Genomic DNA, 19,631 nt, shown 5'->3' with positions numbered 1-19,631 from the left:
TAGATTTTGGATACTGGCCCTTTGTCCGATATGTCATTTGCAAATATCTTTTCCCATTCCGTTGGTTGCCTTTTAGTTTTGTTGATTGTTTCCTTTGCTGTGCAGAACCTTTTTATCTTTATGAGGTCCCAGTAGTTCATTTTTGCTTTTAATCCCCTTGCCTTTGGGGATGTGTCAAGTAAGACATTGCTGCGGCTGAGGTCAGAGAGGTCTTTTCCTGCTTTCTCCTCTAGGGTTTTGATGGTTTCCTGTCTCACATTCAGGTCCTTTATCCATTTTGAGTTTATTTTTGTGAATGGTGTAAGAAAGTGGTCTAGTTTCATTCTTCTGCATGTTGCGGTCCAGTTCTCCCAGCACCATTTGTTAAAGAGACTGTCTTTTTTCCATTGGATATTCTTTCCTGCTTTGTCAAAGATGAGTTGGCCATACGTTTGTGGGTCTAGTTCTGGGGTTTCTATTCTATTGCATTGGTCTATGTGTCTGTTTTTGTGCCAATACCATGCTGTCTTGATGATGACAGCTTTGTAGTAGAGGCTAAAGTCTGGGATTGTGATGCCTCCTGCTTTGGTCTTCTTCTTCAAAATTACTTTGGCTATTCGAGGCCTTTTGTGGTTCCATATGAATTTTAGGATTGCTTGTTCTAGCTTCGAGAAGAATGCTGGTGCAATTTTGATTGGGATTGCATTGAATGTATAGATAGCTTTGGGTAGTATTGACATTTTAACAATATTTATTCTTCCACCCCATGAGCATGGAACGTTTTTCCATTTCTTTATATCTTCTTCAATTTCTTTCATAAGCTTTCTATAGTTTTCAGCATACAGCTCTTGTACATCTTTGGTTAGATTTATTCCTAGGTATTTTATGCTTCTTGGTGCAGTTGTGAATGGGATCGGTTTCTTTATTTGTCTTTCTGTTGCTTCATTGTTAGTGTATAAGAATGCAACTGATTTCTGTACATTGATTTTGTATCCTGCAACTTTGCTGAATTCATGTATCAGTTCTAGCAGACTTTTGGTGGAGTCTATCAGATTTTCCATGTATAATATCATGTCATCTGCAAAAAGTGAAAGCTTGACTTCATCTTTGCCAATTCTGATGCTTTTGATTTCCTTTTGTTGTCTGATTGCTGATGCTAGCACTTCCAACACTATGTTAAACAACAGCAGTGAGAGTGGACATCCCTGTCGTGTTCCTGATCTCAGGGGGAAAGCTCTCAGTTTTTCCCCATTGAGGGTGATATTCGCTGTGGGCTCTTCATAAATGGCTTTTATGTTTAAGTATGTTCCTTCTATCCCGACTTTCTTGAGGGTTTTTATTAAGAAAGGATGCTGAATTTTGTCAAATGCTTTTTCTGCATCGATTGACAGGATCATATGGTTCTTCTCTTTTCTTTTATTAATGTGATGTATCACGTTGATTGATTTGCAAATGTTGAACCAGCCCTGCATCCCAGGAATGAATCCCACTTGATCATGGTGAATAATTCTTTTTATAAGCTGTTGAATTCAATTTGCTAGTATTTTATTGAGAATTTTTGCATCCATATTCATCAGGGATATTGGCCTGTAGTTCTCTTTTGTTACTGGGTCTCTGTCTGGTTTAGGAATCAAAGTAATACTGGCTTCATAGAATGAGTCTGGAAGTTTTCCTTCCCTTTCTATTTCTTGGAATAGCTTGAGAAGGATAGGTATTCTCTCTGCTTTAAATGTCTGGTAGAATTCCCCATGGAAGCCATCTGGTCCTGGACTCTTATTTGTTGGGAGATTTTTGATAACTGATTCAATTTCTTCACTGGTTATGGGTCTGTTCAAGCTTTCCATTTCCTCCTGTTTGAGTTTTGGAAATGTGTGGGTGCTTAGGAATTTATCCATTTCTTCCAGGTTGTCCAGTTTGTTGGCATATAATTTTTTATAGTATTCCCTGATAATTGCTTTTATTTCTGAGGGATTGGTTGTAATAATTTCATTTTCATTCATGATTTTATCTATTTGGGTCATCTCCCTTTTCTTTTTGAGAAGCCTGGCTACAGGTTTATCAATTTTGTTTATTTTTTCAAAAAACCAATTCTTGGTTTCATTGATATGCTCTACAGGTTTTTTAGATTCTGTATTGTTTATTTCTGCTCCGATCTTTATTATTTCTCTTCTTCTGCTGGGTTTGGGGTGTCTTTGCTGCTCTGCTTCTGTTTCCTTTAGGTGTGCTGTTAGATTTTGTATTTGGAATTTTTCTTGTTTCTTGAGATAGGCCTGGATTGCAATGTATTTTCCTCTCAGGACTGCCTTCACTGCATTCCAAAGCGTTTGGATTGTTGTATTTTCATTTTCATTTGTTTCCATATATTTTTCAATTTCTTCTCCAATTGCCTGGTTGACCAATTCATTCTTTAGTAGGGTGTTCTTTAACCTCCATGCTTTTGGAAGTTTTCCAAACTTTTTCCTGTGGTTGTTTTCAAGTTTCATAGTACTGTGGTCCGAAAGTATGCATGGTATGATCTCAATTCTTGTATACTTATGAAGGGCTGTTTTGTGACCCAGTATGTAATCTATCTTGGAGAATGTTCCATGTGCACTCGAGAAGAAAGTATATTCTGTTACTTTGGGATGCAGAATTCTAAGTATATCTGTCAGGTCCATCTGATCCAATGTATCATTCAGGGCCCTTGTTTCTTTATTGACCATGTGTCTAGATGATCTATCCATTGTTGTAAGTAGGGTATTAAAGTCCCCTGCAATTACCACATTCTTGTCAATAAGGTTGCTTATGTTTGTGAGTAATTGTTTTATATATTTGGGGGCTCCCGTATTTGGCGCATAGACATTTATAATTGTTAGTTCTTCTTGATGGATAGACCCTAATTATTATATAATGCCCTTCTTTATCTCTTGTTACAGCCTTTAATTTAAAGTCTAGTTTGTCTGATATAAGTATGGCTACTCCAGCTTTCTTTTGACTTCCAGTAGCATGATAAATAGTTCTCCATCCCCTCACTTTCAATCTGAAAGTGTCCTCAGGTCTAAAATGAGTCTTTTGTAGACAGCAAATAGATGGGTCTTGTTTTGTTATCCATTCTGATACCCTATGTCTTTTGGTTGGCGCATTTAGTCCATTTACATTCAGTGTTATTATAGAAAGATAGGGGTTTAGAGTCATTGTGATGTCTGTAGGTTTCATGCTTGTAGCGATGTCTCTGGTACTTTGTCTCACAGGATCCCCCTTAGGATCTTGCAGGGCTGGTTTAGTGGTGACAAATTCCTTCAGTTTTTGTTTGTTTGGGAAGACCTTTATCTCTCCTTCTATTCTAAATGACAGATTTGGTGGATAGAGGATTCTCGGCTGCATATTTTTTCTGTTCATCACATTGAAGATCTCCTGCCATTCCTTTCTGGCCTGCCAAGTTTCAGTAGAGAGATCCGTCACTAGTCTTATCGGTCTCCCTTTATATGTTAGAGCATGTTTATCCCTAGCTGCTTTCAGAATTTTCTCTTTATCCTTGTATTTTGCCAGTTTCACTATGATATGTCGTGCAGAACATCAATTCAAGTTACGTCTGAAGGGAGTTCTCTGTGCCTCTTGGATTTCAATGCCTTTTCCTTCCCCAGGTCAGGGAAGTTCTCAGCTATTATTTCTTCAAGTACCCCTTCAGCACCTTTCCCTCTCTCTTCCTCCTCTGGAATACCAATTATGTGTAGATTATTTCTCTCTAGTGCATCACTTAGTTCTCTAATTTTCCCCTCATATTCCTGGATTTTTTTATCTTTTCCTCAGCTTCTTCTTTTTCCATAATTTTATCTTCTAGTTCACCCATTCTCTCCTCTGCCTCTTCAATCCGAGCTGTGGTCATCTCCATTTTATTTTGCAGCTCATTAATAGCATTTTTTAGCTCCTCCTGGCTGTTCCTTAGTCCCTTGATCTCTGTAGCAATAGATTCTCTGCTGTCCTTTATACTGTTTTCAAGCCCAGCGATTAATTTTATGACCGTTATTCTAAATTCACTTTCTGTTATATTGTTTAAATCGTTTTTGATCAGTTCGTTAGCTGTTGTTATTTCCTGGAGGTTTTTTTTAAGAGGAATGCTTCCGTTTCGTCATTTTGGATAGTCCCTGGAGTGGTGGGGAACTGCAGGGCACTTCCCCTGTGCTGTCTTAATTAACTTGCGTTGGTGGGCGGGGCCGCAGTCAGACCTGATGTCTGCCTCCAGCCTACCGCTGGGGCCACAGTCAGACTGGTGTGTACCTTCTCTTCCCCTCTCCTAGTGGCATGGCCCGTCTGGGCTACTTGCACACTGCCAGGCTTGTGGTGCTGGGGATTTGGCGTATTAGCTGGGGTGGATTGGCAAGGTGCACGGGGGTGGGAGGGGCAGGCTCAGCTCGCTTATCCCTCAGTGGTCCACTTCGGGAGGGGTCCTGCAGCTCGGGGAGTGAGTCAGACCCGCTGGAGGGATGGATCCGCAGAAGCACAGCGTTAGGTGTTTGTGCGGTGCAAGCAAGTTCCCTCACAGGAACTGGTTCCCTTTGGGATTTTGGCTGGGGGATGGGCGAGGGAGATGGCGCTGGTGAGCGCCTTTGTTCCCCGCCAAGCTGCGCTCTGTTGTCCGGGGCTCAACAACTCTCCCTCCTGTTGTCCTCTAGCCCTCCCGCTCTCCGAGCAGATCTGTTAACTTATAACCTTCCAGATATTAAGTCCCGCTTGCTGTCCGAACACACTCTGTCCAGCCCCTCTGCTTTTGCAAGCCAGACTCGGGGGCTCTGCTTTGCCGGCAGGCTGCCCTCCACCCTGGCTCCCTCCCGCCAGTCCGTGTAGCGCGCACCACCTCTCCGCCCTTCCTACCCTCTTTCATGGACCTCTCCTCTATGCTTGGCTCCGGAGAATCCATTCTGCTAGTCTTCTGGCGGTTTTCTGGGTTATTTAGGCAGGTGTGGGTGGAATTTAAGTATGCCGCAGGACACGGTGAGCCCAACATCCACCTGCCATCATCTTCCCAGAAGCCGAAAAAAATTTTTTAATTGAATTGTAATTGACATACAATATTATACTAGTTTCAGATGTACAACATAGTGATTTGACAGTTAAATACATTACTAAATGCTTACCTTAAGTACAGTTAACCATCTTTCACTATACAAAGTTATTACAATATTATTGATTATATTCCCTATGTCGTACTTTTCATTCTTGTGACTTATTTTCTTTTATAACTGGCACTTTGTACCTCCTAATCCCTTTTGCCTATTTTGTCCATCCCCCTGCCCTCTCTCTGACAACCACCAGTTTGTTCTCTGTATTTATGAGTCTATTTCTGTTTTTTGTTTTTTTAGATTCTACATATAAGTGAAATAACATGGTATTTGTCTTTTTCTGTCTGACATACTTCACTTAGCATAATACCCCCTAGGTGTATCCATGTTGTTGCACAGGGAAGATTTCATACTTTTTTTATGGCTGAGTAATATTTCATTGTGTATATATACCACATCTTCTTTATCCATTCATGTATCAGTGGATACTTAGGTTGCTTCCATATCTTGGCTATTTTAAGTAATGCTGCAATAAACATAGGAGTACATATATCTTTTTGAATTAGTGTTTTTGTTTTCTTCAGGTAGGTGCTTCGAAGTAAAATTACTGGATCATATAGTATTTCTGTTGTTAATTTTTTGAGGAACCTCCATACAGTTTTCTGTAGTGGCTGCACCAGTTTGCATTCCTGCCAACAGTGCCTGAGAGTTCCCTTTTCTCCACATTTTTGCCAATACTTGTTATCTTTTTGATACAAGCCGTTCTGACCAGTGTAAGGTAATATCTCATTGTGGTTTTGATTTGCATTTCCCTGATGATAAGTGATGTTGAACATTTTTCATGTGTCTGTTGGCCCACCTGTATGTCTTCTTTGGAAAAATGTTTATTAAAGTCCTCAGCCCATTTCTTAATGGAATTGTTTGGTGTTTTGTTGTTGTTGTTGTTGTTGTTATTGTTGTTGTTGTTGTTTTGGTGTTGAGTTCTATGAGTTCTTTATATATTTGGGTAATAACCCCTTGTTGGATATGTCATTTGTAAATATTTTCTCCCATTCAGTAGAGTGCCTTTTCATTTTGTTGATGGTTTCCTTCACTGTGCAAAAGCTTTTTAGTTTGATACATCCCAATTATTTATTTTTGCTTTTGTTTCCCTTGCCTGAGGAGAGATCCAGAAAGATATTGCTAAGGCCAATGTCTAAGAGTTTGCTGCCTGTTTTCTTTGAGTTTAAGGTTTCAGGTTTTACTTTTAGGTCTTAATCCATTTTGAATTTATTTTTGTGTATGGTGTAAGAAAGAGGTCTAGTTTCATTTTTTTGCAGGTAGCTGTCCAGTTTTTCAGATATTATTTATTGAAGAGATAGTCTTCTTTGTTATATATTCTTGTCTCCTTTGTTATAGATCCGTTGGCAGTATAAGCGTGAGTTTCTTTCTGGACTTTCTATTCTCTTTCATTGGTGTGTGTCTTTTTTTGTGCCAGTACCATACTGTTTTGATTACTGTAGCCTTGTAGTATATTGGCCATTTGCTTGTCTTCTTTGAAGAGACATTTATTTAAATATTGTGTTCATTTTTAAATGGGTTTTCTTTTTATTACTGAGTTGTAAGAGTTCCTTATATATTCTAGTTGCAAGTTCCTTGTGAGATACATCATTTGTAAACATTTTCGCCTGTACTGTGGGTTGTCTTTCCACTTTCTTGACGGTGTCCTTTGAAGCAAAGAGTTTTAAATTTTGGTGAAGTCCTCTATTTATTTTTTCTTTTGTTGCTTTTGTTTTTGGTGTCATGTTTAAGAAACTATTGCCTTATCTAAACTAATGAAGATTTACCTCTATGATATCTTCTAGAAGTGTTATAGTTTTAGCTCTTATATTTCAATCTTTGATTCATTTTGAGTTAAGTTTTATATATGATGTGTAGTGGGGGGTCCAATTTAATTCTTTTGCATGGGGACATTCAGTTGTCCCAGCACCATTTGTTGAAAAGACTGTTCTTTTCCCCACTGAATTGTTTTGGCACCCTCGTTGAAAATCGGTTGACCTTAAATGTGAGGTTTTGTTTGCAACAACATAGATGGAACTAGACGTTATTATGCTAAGCGACGTTAGAGAAAGACAAATATCATATGACTTCACTCATATGGGGAATTTAAGATGCAAAACAGATAAACATAAGGGAAGGGAAGCAAAAATAATATAAAAACAGGGAGGGGGACAATCCATAAGAGACTCTTAAATACAGAGAACAAACTGAGGGTTGCTGGAGGGGCTTGGGGTGGGAGGATTGGATAAATGGGCAAGGGGCATTAAGGGGAACACTTGTCAGGTTGAGTACTAGATGTTATATGTAAGTGATAAATCACTAAATTCTACTCCTGAATCATTATTACACTATATGTTAGCTAACTTGAATGTAAATTTTAAAAAAATTAATTAATTTTAAAGTGAGGTTTATTTCTGGACTCTTTGTTCTATTCCATTCATCTATATGACTACTTCATACTTTTTCTAACTTATGATTAGAATGCCTTATGTGCCCTCTCTACATGACAAACTCCTACTGCATGATTCCTCTACCAGAAGCCTTCCTTTTCCCTGCAGGTCTTTTGTATACCTCTGCATACTTAAAGCATAGGGCTCATCACTCTTCTGTGGGGTGTGTGTGTGTGTATCTATATATCTATGTCTATACATCTATATCTATCTATCTATCTATTCTTTAGTATTTAGGAAGCTTCTGGTGAGTAGAGACTGGACCTTTTATATTTGATTCCCAGAGCTTTAGCACAGTCCCTGGCATGTGGTGTGCTATTAATATATTTATAGGAGGAATAATAGGAGCAGTATTGAATTTTGTTTTGGATGTGTTCATTTCTAAGTGCCATTAGGACATCCAGAGAGTTATAGTCAATAGGCATTTTTATTTATTAATTGAAACTTGCTTACACTTTTCTTTTTTAAATTACTCATTTGTCAAATATTGGATGCCTGTCTTCTACCAGGCATTGTACTAGACTCTGAGGTACAGTGGTAAACAAAACATCACCCTGCACTCATGAAGCTTTCATTCTAGTAGGAGAAACAGACAATATAAAATTGTTTAAGATAGTTGGCAATAATACCAGCAAGGAAATCCCGAGACTGAAGGTGAGGTCAAGACTGGTGATACAGACTGGGGAATAATCTTCAGAAAGGTGATACTTGAAACTCTGTAGTTATAGATGGAATTGCCAAGAGATTGAGCATATAAAATCACCGAGAGATTGTGCTGAGAGAGTCTTGAAAATATCCAGATTTAGGGGGGAAATAGTCTGAAATGTAGGAAAACCAAAGGAGTAGAATCCTGGAAACTAAGGGAAAAGAGAAGAGAAAAATATGTAGAATGGTAAAGGAGGAGTAAGACTAAGAAAGAACCATAGGTTCAGGTTGTTAGTCATTTGTAATCTTAAGAATTAAGTTTTGGGGCACCTGGATGGCTCAGTTGGTTGAGCATCTGACTCTTGATTTTGGCTCAGGTTATGAGAGGGAGACACAGATCTCATGGTTTGTGGGATTGAGCCCCATGTCGTGCAGGCTCTGTGCTGATGGCATGGAACTTGTTTGTGATTTTCTCTCTTCCCTTCCCCTGCTCATGCTCTTCTCTGTCTAAATAAATAAATAAACATTAAAAAAAAAAAAGAATTAAGTTTCAAGGGATTTGTTAGAGTCCATTTTCTAAAAAAATTGAATCCTGGGACTTTTTTGAAACAGTGAAACTGTGCTGTAAGTTTTTTCTTACTCTGTAAGGACATGCTATATCCATAAATGGAGAATTTAAATGTATACATTTAGATGTTATTTATCTCTGTGGGGCTTCATTTTTTTTCTGAGACCCCTGAAAACTTACTCTGTGCAGAATCGCTCTTAGACTTGTTATCCATTGAACTTCTTTCATTTTGAAAACCTTGGTATTTTCTTTTAGCTTCTTCATTCTTCAATTGGGTTAAAAATCATTTGACTGTTATGTGAATAATTGCTGTGTGTGCATATAGACATTTGCATTTGGTCAGCTAACATATAACTTTTTTTGGTTTTTTTTTTTTTGTTTGTTTTTTTGAATAGTGACAGAAATGTTGGTAAATGTTCTGAGTATTTGCTCTGATGATGAACTGATGACTGAAGGTGAAGACCAATTTGATGGTATGATTATTCATTTTACTATTTTTTATTATGAAATGGTATTTTTGAACTGCCCAGCTTCACTACATAGTCTTGCAAAATGTAGTCATTGCTCTCAAATGGCTGTGTCATTTGATAAGTATCAAGACAATTTTTCAGATATTAAGATGTTAAAATCATTTTAGTAATATTACTTTTTTATGTTGGTATGGGGAAAAAGATGAATTTTGGGAAAGGGGAAATTTGGAAGAACAGAAGGAAAGGAAAATTGAAAGGTACCTAAGAATGTGGTTCTTCATGAATATGGGCACCACTTACAGGGATGATATAAAAATGCTTTTTGTTTCATTGGTACAGTATTCTTAGTGCATCAGAAACATACCTGAACCCCCAATGTTGTTGTCATTTTTTCCCCCGAAACTAAAGTAGACTATTCCCAACTGATGAGTGGTTGTGTTCTAAGAGACCACTTGTTAGTTTAGTTTGATTTTCAGAAATGGTTTCTGAAGGTTAGACATGGCTGTTTGTTCTTAAGCAAGCCCACCAGGATGTGTACTGATGTGCATTTATAGTGTAAATTAATACTATAGAAACAAAATTCCTTTTATTTTTATGTCTTCAAAAATTTTTTTTCAAATGTTTGATTTATTCTTGAGAGAGAGAGAGAGACAGAGACAGAGACAGAGCATGAGCTGGGGAGGGGTAGAGAGAGAGGGAGACACAGAATCTGAAGCAGAATCCAGGCTCTGAGCTGTCAGCACAGAGCCCGATGCGGGGCTCAAACTCACAAGCCGTGAGATCATGACCTAAGCCAAAGTCGGACGCTCAACCGACTGAGCCACCCAGGCACCCCTTGAAATTTTACTTGAAACTTTTTAAGTATAAATATTTTTTAAAATTTAAAGTCACTGAGAAACAAAAATGTAAACAACTTAAAGCTGAAACTCTTTATTTCCTTCCATATGCCCCTGACATCTTTGTTGTAGCATTCTTTTCATAATTGCAATCAGTATATAATTGTTTCCATGTATTAAACATGGTCTATGTATTGTTAAAACTTAATAGCTACATATTTCTAGGTTATTAATATACCATAATTTTCAGTTAATCTCATATTGTTTGGCATTTGGGTTGCTTTCAGTTATCCTTATTATGAATAGCATGCAATAAATATGCTTATACAGTATATATTTTTTTTTCTTGGAGTGAATTTCTTGAAGAGAATTACAGAATTAAATATGTGTTTTAGCTTCATTATTTTAGCTATGAACTGCCAGATTACTTTGCAGAAGAATTGGAGCAATATGAAGTGCTTTTTGCCATGGTTTTCTCCACAGGCCCACCTCATTGGTTTTTGTCTTTATTTATTTTGCTTGGTAGCTACCTAGTAGTGAATTATAGTTGGTTTAATTTATTTATATTTCTTTGATTTTCTAATGATTGTTAATTAAAAAAACTGCCTACTTTTTCAACTGTATAAACTGTATATTTTAATTGATCACTTATTAAAGTACAACCTGAGTAAAAACTATTTAGAAATTTCTCTGCTTACGAACAGGTTTAATTCTTACACACTGTTGTAAGCCCATTTGTTAAAAGTACAAAGTAACTGTATACGAGTGTCTGCTATTGCCATCTGTTGGTGGCAAACAGAGATGTGCTTTTACTCTGGTTTGTAGTTTCATTAATTGAAATAAATTATTTATATCCATTTTTTTAGTTTGGATAATAAACTTTAATGAGTAATATTTTTTCTTATTTTAATTCTCCTTTTGATGTTTGTGTAGAAGTTTTTAGCTCTAACATACTTTCTTGTATCTGTCTTTTCCATAAAATTTTAAGTAGTTTTTTCTTCCTTTTTTTTTTTTTAATGTTTATTTATTTTTGAGAGAGAGCACGTGATTGAGAGAGGGACAGAAAAGGGGAACAGAGGATCTGAAGTAGGCTTTGCGCTGACAGCAGAGAGCCTAATGTGGGCCTCGTACTCATGAATTGTCAGATCATGCCCTGAGCTAAAGTCGGATGGTTAACAGACTGAGCCACCCAGGCGCCCCGTAAATAGTTTTAATTAAATATTTTTTCTCCATGTTCTGTCACCTTAACCCTTTTCTCTTGTTAGACTAAGTCTGGGTTTAGATTCTAGTTTCTCATAATGACTATATGACCTCAGGCAAATTACTTAGCCTTTCTAAGTCTCAGTTATTTTATCTTCAAAATGAAAGTAATAGTACCTACTTCATAATCTTACAGGTATTGATATAATGACTGCAATAATTTTTGGTTCGTAGCTCACTAGTTTTTTCAGGTAAAGTTTTCTATTATTTGTTAAATTCTGTGAAATATCTAGTAGTAGTTTTAATTAGTATATCATTAAATCTGTATCTTCATCTAGGAAGTTTTTTTTTTTAATAATTTAGTTTTCTAAACTAAGATCAAGATATCTCGCTTTATATAATAGTTCATTTAACTATTTCATTTAATGTATTTAACGTACAGTTATTCCATTTAAAATTATATAATTTTTCTTTGAAAAAATCTGTTATCATCAAGTTAAATTAATATTTTAGCATTTTATATTCTGATACTATTATAACTGGTATCTCTTGATGTGTTTTCTGTGTATAAGGTGTACATTATGTATTTGTGGGTTTATCTTATGTTTGAGAACCTGGATCAGCAATATTATTTCCTGTGGTAAATTTTATTTTGTTTTCCTTACCTTTTAAAAATCTGTTATTTACATAAGGCACTTATGTTCTACATTTTGCCTTTATTTTTATTTTTAACAAATTTGTATCAATATTATTAATAGTGGTTTTTAAAAATATTTTAAATAGGAGTAGTGATAGGTAATGCTTTAGTCCTCTTCCTATAAAAAAAAGGAAAAAAAATTTCTTTGTTAAGTCTACTACAGTACTTGGCTTAGATATTTATGATTTATATGAAGATAGACACTGAATCATTTTTGGGATTCAACCAGGAATACATACAAAATTTTATTATATTCCTTCTAATGAGATTTTATGTATCTAATCAACATTTTCCTATCAAAGATAAATTATGCTTATTTATCCGCTTGTTATATTATTCTTGCACTTCAGGGATGAGTTAAGTTGGATCATTAAAGAGGTGGTGTAGTTTAGTGAAAAGGATCGATGGTTTAGGTATCTTGGTGCTACCATTATGCTAGCTGTGTAATCTTGGAGAAGTCACCTCACTTCCCAGGATCTTCTCATCCATGGATTGAAGGAATAGAAAGGAAATAATTTTAAATTGCTAAGCTGTCATTTATGACAGTGTTTCTGTGGGAAAATACGTTGAGTTCCAGCTTTGAATATAGAAATAGATCTCCCTTCACTGCCAACATAGCAGGTGTAATTACTCATTTCTTCACCCTTCCATACTAAGTATTGGGAGTAGAGACTCCAAGAAAAATTTAAGAGTATGAATCTAGGAGTTTGTATGGAGGACTAAGAATGGTTTGGGGGAGACCCTTGAGGAATGGAGGAAAGGGGAGGACATTAGGATAGGTACTAGGGTGGGATAGGGAAAAGAGCTACTGGAACTAGGTTTATTTCCTTTTCTTAGTCATATTCCTGTATTTCTTCCCCTTAATTCTGTACATTGTTCTCCTTTCCTTTCACCATAATAGCATGTCTTTTGTCCTCTCCTTTCCCTTTTCCTACTCAGCAGTGGAACCATCCTATGAGCTGGGCATGGGGAGAAATCTGGTTTAGAAAGAAAACTTGGTGGGGCGGGTGGGGGCGGATTGCTTAGGAAGGTTTAGCTTTTCTGTGGGGAAAGGGAGAGAGCAGGAATGGAGATTTCCCAGTGGCAGGAAAGAAAGAATAGTTTTTGCATATGTAAGCCTGAGATTGGGTAAAGGAATAAGCCTCTTAAGTGATGATCTCTGGTATTCTGTATTGTTTAATGTATATGTGGATTTATTTTTAAAGGCAAAAATTTGCATAAACATATTGCATGTATAAATGCACATTCTTTTTAGAGGTATTATTTAATCACTAAAGAGAATTTCTGAACACTGATGTCTGTGATTTTTAGAATGCATACTATTTCTTTCCTATATTTATCTTTTGTCTTGAGTTTGGTAAAGGAAATACGTAACCCACATGTGTTGTAGTTTTACTAAACTAAAACTTTGCATTTCCTGTAATGGAATCATATATCTCTGCATTAGAATGGAAGATATGGAAAGCTCAAATGAAACATCTCTACTGCCTTCTCTTAGAGATATTACTTGCTTGAAACAGTCTGTTGCTATTTCTGCAAAAAGATGTCTCAAAAGCTCCCAGATTGGATTGGGAACAGAAAGCACATACTATTGATGTTGAGTATGTGCAAAAGTTCTACAATTCAGATTCAAGAAATTGTGTGCTCTTGTTATTATGGAGTGTGGGAGGCTTAGCCTTTTCATTATTGGGAGTGGGTAAGATTTTCCACTGAGGTAGTTTATGAAGTTACCCACATTTCTCTGTGTATACTATAGATTTTACAGATGTTGGTGTCCTTGAAGAACCACATGAGTTTGTATATCATTTGTGTCATTACCTTTCACTTAACATATTCCCATGGGTGACACATTTCCTTAGGGGTATCAATATAAATGGGCGATTGTTGTTTGCACAGTCTCTTATCAGTCTTATGTGTTTTCACGTGTTTTTTTTCTGTCCCTAATTTGTCTACTTTCATCAAATATTATAGTCATTCTGTCCATAATTTCTTCTGAACACATATCTTTTAAGAAATCTTTCCTTTAGAGTTCTAGCCAGTGGCATCCCTCTTTTATTCACTAGATCCTACAATACTACATTTTTCAAATTTTGAATATGAGGGCCTTCATTTTTCTCCCTTTCTTTCTACATTCATTCTTCAGTATCACTGCCAAGTTAAATCTCTATCTTTTTATTTGTCTCAACCACCTTTTCTCCATCATTCACTTCCTTTTTTCTGGACTCTCCATCTGAAGAACGGCTCATATATGGCAATAAAAAAGGTACAGACCAGACAGAGTAACATTGTTTTGAAATATGACTTCATAAGTTATCCTCATATCCATGTAAGTTAGCACATTCATTGAATACTATTGATGCAGAGTCCTCTTGGGCCTTTTGCAAATTTAGTTTAAGTTTTATATGAGTTAGAATTTGATGTTTTTAGAAGTCATATTCCAAGATATCTGTCTTTCTGTGCATGGAAATATTTTTCCCTCTTTTTCATTCCTCTTGTTTTAAAATTTCATTCTTTTGCTTATTTGTAATGTTTTGTACTTTTCCCTGCATGATTAGGGGTGTTTGATTGTCTGTCTTATTCCCCAGAGTAATTTTACTGTGGACATTTACTTTAATATTATGCATGATGTGTTTGTAGACTGATTTTAAATCCTGACTTGTATAGTGTTTTTATATCCCAGTGACTTTTTAAAATTTGAAATCAGTATAGTTTACATATCATTCAGTTTTATATGTATATAAATTAAGGCTGAAAATATGAATGTGCCTCATTGCAGCCATCCTCTCCCATCCTCATACTCCTCTCCCCCAGTCTAGCTGTTTTTAAAATTCTGTCCATTTTAAAACAAAATGTTTGTGTTAATTCATTCAAAGAGATCAGACTTCCCTTATGTCCTTGGACAAGACATTTAATAAATTTAGTTTCTTTGTCTAGAAAATGAAATTAAACTTTGCAATATATCCCTAATGTCTCTTGAAATTCTAATGTTCTATGATTCTGAGATTTTTAGTAGTATTTTGGCATCTTAAAAACACTGTGTAATACCATGGTACCTACACAGTTTTGTATTTGTAAAAACTGTAGCTTCATTGCTCATAATATTACCCTTTAGAGCATCATAAACATGGTCATGGAGCCTGTTTTCTCTAAAATATGTCTTTTGTTTTCGTCTTTGAAATTAGATTTCTTCTCTGTTTCCTTGTGGTAGGGTCCAGTCATCATCTTAGTTTTTAATTATATGGTATTTGTGGGCTGCTTGAATTTTAAATGAGATGCTCTAGCCCAGAAGACTTATGGTTGTTCAGACCTCTGTGTACCTATGGCCCCTTTTAGTCTAGTCTCTTTAGCTTTTCCTTAACTTTCTCCTCAACCATGGTGCTTCCATATGTGTGTTTTCATCATGTTGAAGCACAGCTCTAAGGAACCACACTCTTGGGTCCAGAGTGATTCTAGTTGCTATATATGAGATAACAGGACTGAGATTGTTGTTCTTTCTGGAGGCCAAGGGAAGGAAGATACAATTTTGAGTTTTTCTTCAGCCAAAGATCAAGTTATTTTGGTATAGTCTCTTCTGTACCAGTGATAGGCAGTACAGCCAACCCTTTATAGAGGTAACAGTGATCCTTTAGCCATGTTTTTTAGGGAATCTTTTCTTGTTCACTCTCCTTGTGTCATACTCACCTAGGGATATAAGAGATTGTATATATTTGCATGACTTTGAGGACGTCTAGTCCATGAGGTTAAGATGTGCATTATTGTTGAAATATTAGTATGGACCTTAGTTCAGCGCCATCTGCACAGTAGTTATTGTATACCATTGTTTTTAAACCACTTAGAGCAAGGAACTTACTTTATCATAGTAAGATGGGATATTTCCTGCCTGCATGTCAGAGGCTTTTATAATAGTTAAATAGAAGACTATACAGTTATTACCAACTCTTGTCTGTTAGTCTGCATGCCATAGGCTCTCATGAGAATTAAATAAAGACGATAGGATTGTTAGCATTATTTTTGTTCTCTGGTTTGTGATACAGGTTGGATTCTAGTTTCTTTCCCATTGCTGTTTTACTGATTAGCAGTAGCGTGAGAGTCATAATGTTTGTGGATTACTTTTCATTTGTATCTGTATCAAACCCCAGTCTTAGACCAGTGCTGAGCTAAACAGTGAAGGAGTAAGAAGCTTTTTGGCATGAGTTCATTAAGTCTCCTTCATGTGAGCTGGTGGGCAGAGGGTTTGGTGTTGGTTAAGATGAGCCTGGTATAGGGTAGTGATAGAATGGTGCAAGTGTGGATGCCCTAAACTTGAGTCCTTTTTTCTATTTATTCCATTGAAAGTAGGTTCAGCTGCAGCCCGGAAAGAAATCATAAGAAACAAAATTCGAGCAATTGGCAAGATGGCAAGGGTCTTCTCTGTTCTCAGGTAATGATACATTTTCCTGATTATTTGTTTTACAGAAATTCCTTTTATTGTACTTTGCTGTAAGCAGTGTCCTGTTTGACACCTAAAAGCAACATAGTAGCATTCTTCCTATAAAGAAGTTAGTTGTACATTTACATAGTGAAGAAGGGAACACAAGTCCTTTTGAAACTAGGGGTTTTGACCCTTGTGATTATTTTTGCTCACTTTTGGTATGTGTTGCCCTTCTGTGATGAAAGTACTGGTTCTACACCTTAAAAATTAGAGCAGGATAAGAAGGAGGGGGTACTTTTTATTTAAAAAAAATTTTTTTTTAATGTTTATTTATTTTGAGAGAGAGAGAGAGAGAGACAGCGCAAGTGGAGGAGGGGCAGAGAGAGAGAGACAGAGGCACAGAATCTGAAGCAGGCTCCAGGCTCTGATAAGTCAGCACAGAGCTTGACACGGGGCTCGAACCCACGAGCAGCGAGATCATGACCTGAACTGAAGTTGGACGCTTAATCAACTGAGCCACCCAGGTGCCCCAGGAGGGGGTACTTTTTAGAGTATTCCTGATGAACTTGCTCATCCATACAGGAAGTCCCCTTTGCTGGAGCCACAAGCTGTTTTCCTAGGGTTAATTCAGGTTTAAGGGTACACATAATGGGTCAGTCCTTAAAAATTTGTTTGCAAAACTGGTTATATCTGACATTTGAACTTTACAGCATATGAAATACCATATTTTCTCAATTGCTTGATTCTCATTGATGATTAATCTCATATATTTAATAAGGCTTTTCAGGAAAAACAGTCAGTTGTAATGTGTCAGTTGTAAGTCATACATTTAAAATATAGAAAAATGTCTTATCTTGGAATTGAGGAAAATATGGTAACAACAATGAATGTCATAAATTACATACATGGCCTACCTCTGGGCCCCATCTCATCTTTTGAACTAAGTACTTGTTAGAAGTCTCTGATGTTTGTTATATCTCTTTGCAATAGGGAGGAGAGTGAAAGCGTGCTGACACTCAAGGGCCTGACTCCCACAGGGATGTTGCCTAGTGGAGTGTTGGCTGGAGGACGACAGACCCTGCAAAGTGGTAATGATGTTATGCAACTTGCTGTGCCTCAGATGGACTGGGGCACACCTCACTCTTTTGCTAACAATACACATAATGCATGCAGGGAATTCCTTCTGCTTTTTAGTTCCTGTCTCAGCAGCTGACACAGGCAGAATACTATATGATAGGTAGTGTCTGGTTAATAACCTGACCAAGGCAGAACATTGATAGAATGGGTATTCCTTTCAATTGAAAATAATGGTCAGTCTCTCAGCTTTTAATGAAATGATATGGGAGCAGCTCATATCATAATGGTTAAAATCTTTATTTTTGTTTGTCTAATGCACTCTTTTCTTTTAAGAGCCCCAGTTTCTGAATGTGAATCAAGGATATCCATATTACTAAAATGGAAATGTAATTCCAAGTTTCTTATTTTTTATTTTTTTAATTTATGTAATTGTATTAGACTATGCTTATATTTTCAGATACTTAATTTTAGAATTAACAGTCTGCTTGGGCCCCAGAACATTACTTATGCACTTCACTTGCCAAAAGATTTGTGCAAGGTTTTGTACCCTGGTGAATAATGCCAAAGTTTGTTTTCTGTGGTGTTTGTCAAATGTTCTATGTATAATTGACTGTCTGTAACATGCTGTTTTCTTCCTCTGCAGATGTAGCTGCTTTCCTAAATCTGTCTGTCTTTCTTTAGGTTAGCTGTATGTCTGTAAAAGTATGTTAAATTAAATTACTCTATCAGACGCTTGTCTGTCTTTTGATGTAGAAGCAACTCTGTAGCACCTTGTTTTGAGGTTTGCTGCATTTGTTGCTGTACTTTGTGCATTCTGAACATGAATGTAACATTAGATATTAAGTCATTGTTATAAGGGGTTGAATTTAAATCCTGTAAGTCAAAATTGAAAGGGTGTTATTAAGTGTGCCTTTATTTTGCATGAAAATAAAAAGAATTATACGTAAAGCATTCCTGTAATCTGGCTCATTGAATATTTTATATTTAAAAAAAAACTTACTTTTTTTGGCGTAAATATTTGTGTAAATACTGGGTTAACTTTTTGAAAGCCCGTTACATATTAAATAGAAGAGAGTGATGTGAATGTTTTAGCGTATACACAATAACTCAAAGTCTAGATTTCTTTCCCTTGTGGTTGGAAGGCAAAAAATGTGATATGGAAAGTCTTAATTTATGTTTTATTGTAGCCACTTTTGACAGCCCTCCAAGGGACATTGCTCTATTCAAACAGGCAGCAACAGATCTGATGTTTTCCTTAGTCACAGATAACTTTCTTTCTGGTGTCGTAATTAGTGAGTTTTTTTAAACAAACAAACAAAATAAATAAAATAATTCAAATTTTTGAATAAATTTAAATTAGATTGACTTTTCACAGTTTCATTTCACTCAGTCTCATAATAAGTGCCAAATAAATAATTTTTCCTGTAGACAAATAATTCCTCCTTGTAGCCTATTACATGTTCTATTTTGTATGTTATTGTGTTGTCTGCTACCACCACTGGTATATGTGAGAAGTACAGCTAGGTTTTAAAATTATAGTTTCAAATTTACATTCTGAATGAGGTTTCCTTTTTTATTAAAAGAAAAACTGCTTTGATTTTCTTTATATTCCTTACTCCACTCTTACTATATTGTAGACATTAGCAACATGAGCTAAAAAGAATTTCACTAAAACTAAGATCTTAAACATTCAATAAAACTAGGAAAAGTGTTAATAGAAGAGGATAAACTTTAATGGCTTGAAAAATGGTATACCTTTTCTCCTTTTTGTTCATAAAAGGAAAACTGAAAGGCTTCATACTTTAATAAATCTACACTACAGTCATCTCTCCATTATCCTTGGATATATTACTACTTTTGCATTGTATCTATAGCAAACCTTTCTTTCCGATTTCACAATTAGTACTTGCTTTGTTGGCAGCTCAGCATTTCTATGCATTTTTAATTTGCATGCAGCCTGAAGCTCAGTCTTCCAACTTTGAACTCACCCCAATTGCAGGGAAGGTTTGAAAGACAGCTTTACCGAAGGGACTGTATTCCCAGTGGAGAGTGAGTTACAAGACAATGCTGAGTTTAAGGGGTCTAATTTGGGAAACTAGATAGCTCCCCAGCTGTACCATGATGGCTCTTGATAGTGTGGGGTGATTTCCCTACTATAATAATATTAACCCATTTTTAAGTACATAATAAAACTCATACAGAAGCTGCATCTGTGTGATT

The 19,631-nt window shown here is 36.2% G+C and overlaps 1 protein-coding gene across 7 annotated transcripts in view; it reads left to right on the top strand.

Moving 5' to 3' along the window:
- The window catches only part of PPP3CB (protein phosphatase 3 catalytic subunit beta), a 58,738-nt gene that overhangs the window by 33,524 nt on the left and 5,583 nt on the right, over positions 1–19,631 (top strand). For 2 of the 7 annotated variants that reach the window (XM_086680008.1, XM_086680004.1), the window contains exons 10-13: positions 9,116–9,193; positions 14,160–14,186; positions 16,259–16,343; positions 17,325–17,422. In XM_086680008.1, coding sequence (XP_086536134.1) covers positions 9,116–9,193; positions 14,160–14,186; positions 16,259–16,343; positions 17,325–17,422 — 288 coding nt within the window. The remainder of the gene's footprint in view (positions 1–9,115; positions 9,194–14,159; positions 14,187–16,258; positions 16,344–17,324; positions 17,423–19,631) is intronic. The other 5 variants (XM_086680009.1, XM_086680006.1, XM_086680010.1 and 2 more) reach the window with 3 other exon arrangements.

The sequence above is a fragment of the Puma concolor genome, chromosome D2 (assembly GCF_028749965.1).
Source record: "Puma concolor isolate L17-30 chromosome D2, mPumCon1.1.hap2, whole genome shotgun sequence".
Classification (NCBI taxonomy): domain Eukaryota; kingdom Metazoa; phylum Chordata; class Mammalia; order Carnivora; family Felidae; genus Puma; species Puma concolor.
Note: the sequence above shows the minus strand (reverse complement) of the source record. Positions and strands in the feature narration are given on the sequence as shown.